The sequence below is a fragment of the Xyrauchen texanus genome, chromosome 12 (genome assembly GCF_025860055.1).
Source record: "Xyrauchen texanus isolate HMW12.3.18 chromosome 12, RBS_HiC_50CHRs, whole genome shotgun sequence".
Classification (NCBI taxonomy): domain Eukaryota; kingdom Metazoa; phylum Chordata; class Actinopteri; order Cypriniformes; family Catostomidae; genus Xyrauchen; species Xyrauchen texanus.
The window spans coordinates 25,318,856-25,320,886 of record NC_068287.1 but is presented as its reverse complement, the minus strand read 5'-3'; the positions used below and the strand labels follow the sequence as shown (position 1 = coordinate 25,320,886).

The 2,031-nt window shown below is 37.2% G+C and overlaps 1 gene segment (V, D, J or C); it reads right to left on the bottom strand.

Annotated features, from left to right (window-relative positions):
* Window positions 1-155: 155 nt before the first annotated feature.
* LOC127652322 (Ig heavy chain V region PJ14-like) lies at window positions 156-715 on the bottom strand. The segment is given in 2 exon segments: window positions 156-484; window positions 597-715. Coding segments are annotated over 2 exon segments (396 nt in total).
* Window positions 716-2,031: the final 1,316 nt, after the last annotated feature.

Genomic DNA, 2,031 nt, shown 5'->3' with positions numbered 1-2,031 from the left:
ACACAAATAAATCTGTAAAATGGCAGAATAATTTAATCTGTGGTATTATGTCTAAATATCATCCTGAGCTGGTAGAGAAGAGGGTGTGTGTTGATAACTGTAAATGTTTTAAATTGCACTCTTGAATGATCTGTAGATGTGTTTTTGTCAGTTTCTCACACTGAGATGAGCCAGGGTGTGTAACCCTTTGCACAGAAATACACAGCTGTGTCCTCAGTCTGCAGACTGCTGATGTCTAAGAAAAGCTCATTACGGTTTGTGTCTCTGGATATAGTGAAGCGACTCTTGAAGGAATTTCCAAGGTCTATTGATCCACCACCCCATATGATCCCGATCCACTGCATGCCTTTTCCAGAATTCTGTCTGATCCATACTGTGCCATAATCACTGAGTGAATATCCAGAGATCTGACAGGACAACCTCACTGATTCACCAGGAGCTTTAATCTGTGCAGGAGACGAGGTCAGAGAGATGCCAAGAACATCTGTAAAAGAGAACAACAAACTTCAAGAGTCAAACTGAACTATGAAAATATTTGTCTGATAACAGTCAGTTATGAAGAGATCCTCCATACTGATGTGACCAAATGAACTCACATGGCAAAGAGGCAATTAAAATGAATAGTATTTGACTCATGATTGATCTCAGGATCAGAACGGACATCCACAGCTTTTATCTTTGTTTGGTGTAGTAATTATCAATTGATGTCAGTCTGTCGACTGTCTCTGAACTGGAGGAAACTGACAGTCTTATAGTCATTTGTTGATGATGAGGATTTGCATGTCATAAATTAGGTAAATTTAAGGAACAGATCAGATTTTGAAGGTGCAGCTTCAGTGAACTGAAATGCTTTCATAATGGGTAGATTTGTTTGCTTTGCATAAGTAACACCTTTACAGGGGCTCACATAGACAGTGAAGAGTTAAGAACAGCCTTAACTGCATTACATTTGTGTTGGTCAAGTTTACATACATGTTTGTAAAACAGTTTTATGGCTGAAGGTATCTTAAATGTCATTCATATTTTGGCTCAGTGTTGGGCAAAATTCACTCATCAAAGATCATTTAGCTTCATTAAGAATAATATTTCAGAAATCTATACATAAGTAATGCATGATACAATCTAGAATGATAATTATGTTCACAGACAATAGTTCATGTACAGTGCTTGTGTTGTGGTTGTCTGGCACAGTAATACACAGCCGTATCCTCAGACTGTAGACTTTGTGCTTGAAGAGTCACTGTGCTGCTAGAGTCACTTTTGGAGATGCTAAACGTGTTTGCCAATGATTCTTTTTTTCTTACAGTTCCACCTCCCCATATATGCGTAATCCATTCTAGAGCTTTTCCTGCAGGTTGTCGTATCCAGGCTGTTGCATAATTATCATCAGTAACAGAGTAACCAGACACCTTACATGTTAGAGTAAAAGAGCGTCCTGGCTGAAGAAGTATAGAGTCTTGCTGGGTGAGGACAATATTACATTCCACACCTGTCAGAGAGAAAACAAAACAAAACAAAAAACATATTGAGGAGTGAAATTACAGAACTGGTGTTTAATATTACCTGCTGATGATAAAGACACTTACAAGTCATCGCTACCACAAGCAGTAGTAAAGGTAAAGAGATCATGATTTATGCTGAAGGTGGATTGAATTATTTGTGAGATGAACAACACAACAACATCTCTTTTAAATACACAGAGGGGTGGAGAGATTAAGCTAATTTGCATGGGGTAAAAAGATCAAGTATAAAATGTTTGGCAATCACCCAAAATATTAAACTAAGCTTTGGGTGTGTATCCTGGTTACTTTTCTGAACTTTTCATGCAGTTTATAGCAGGTATTCATGATCATTCAGCTAGTATTCTGAAAACTTCAGCTATTGTCATAAATTGTCAAGTATTATAATTATTAGAGGATATAAAGAGAGGTTTATGTTCTGTGTGTCCTGCAGCCATACATTAGTTCATTTCTGGAATTGTTGTTGTTAAGAAAATGGATTTAACAGTAACGCTTTTACAGTAATGGTTGA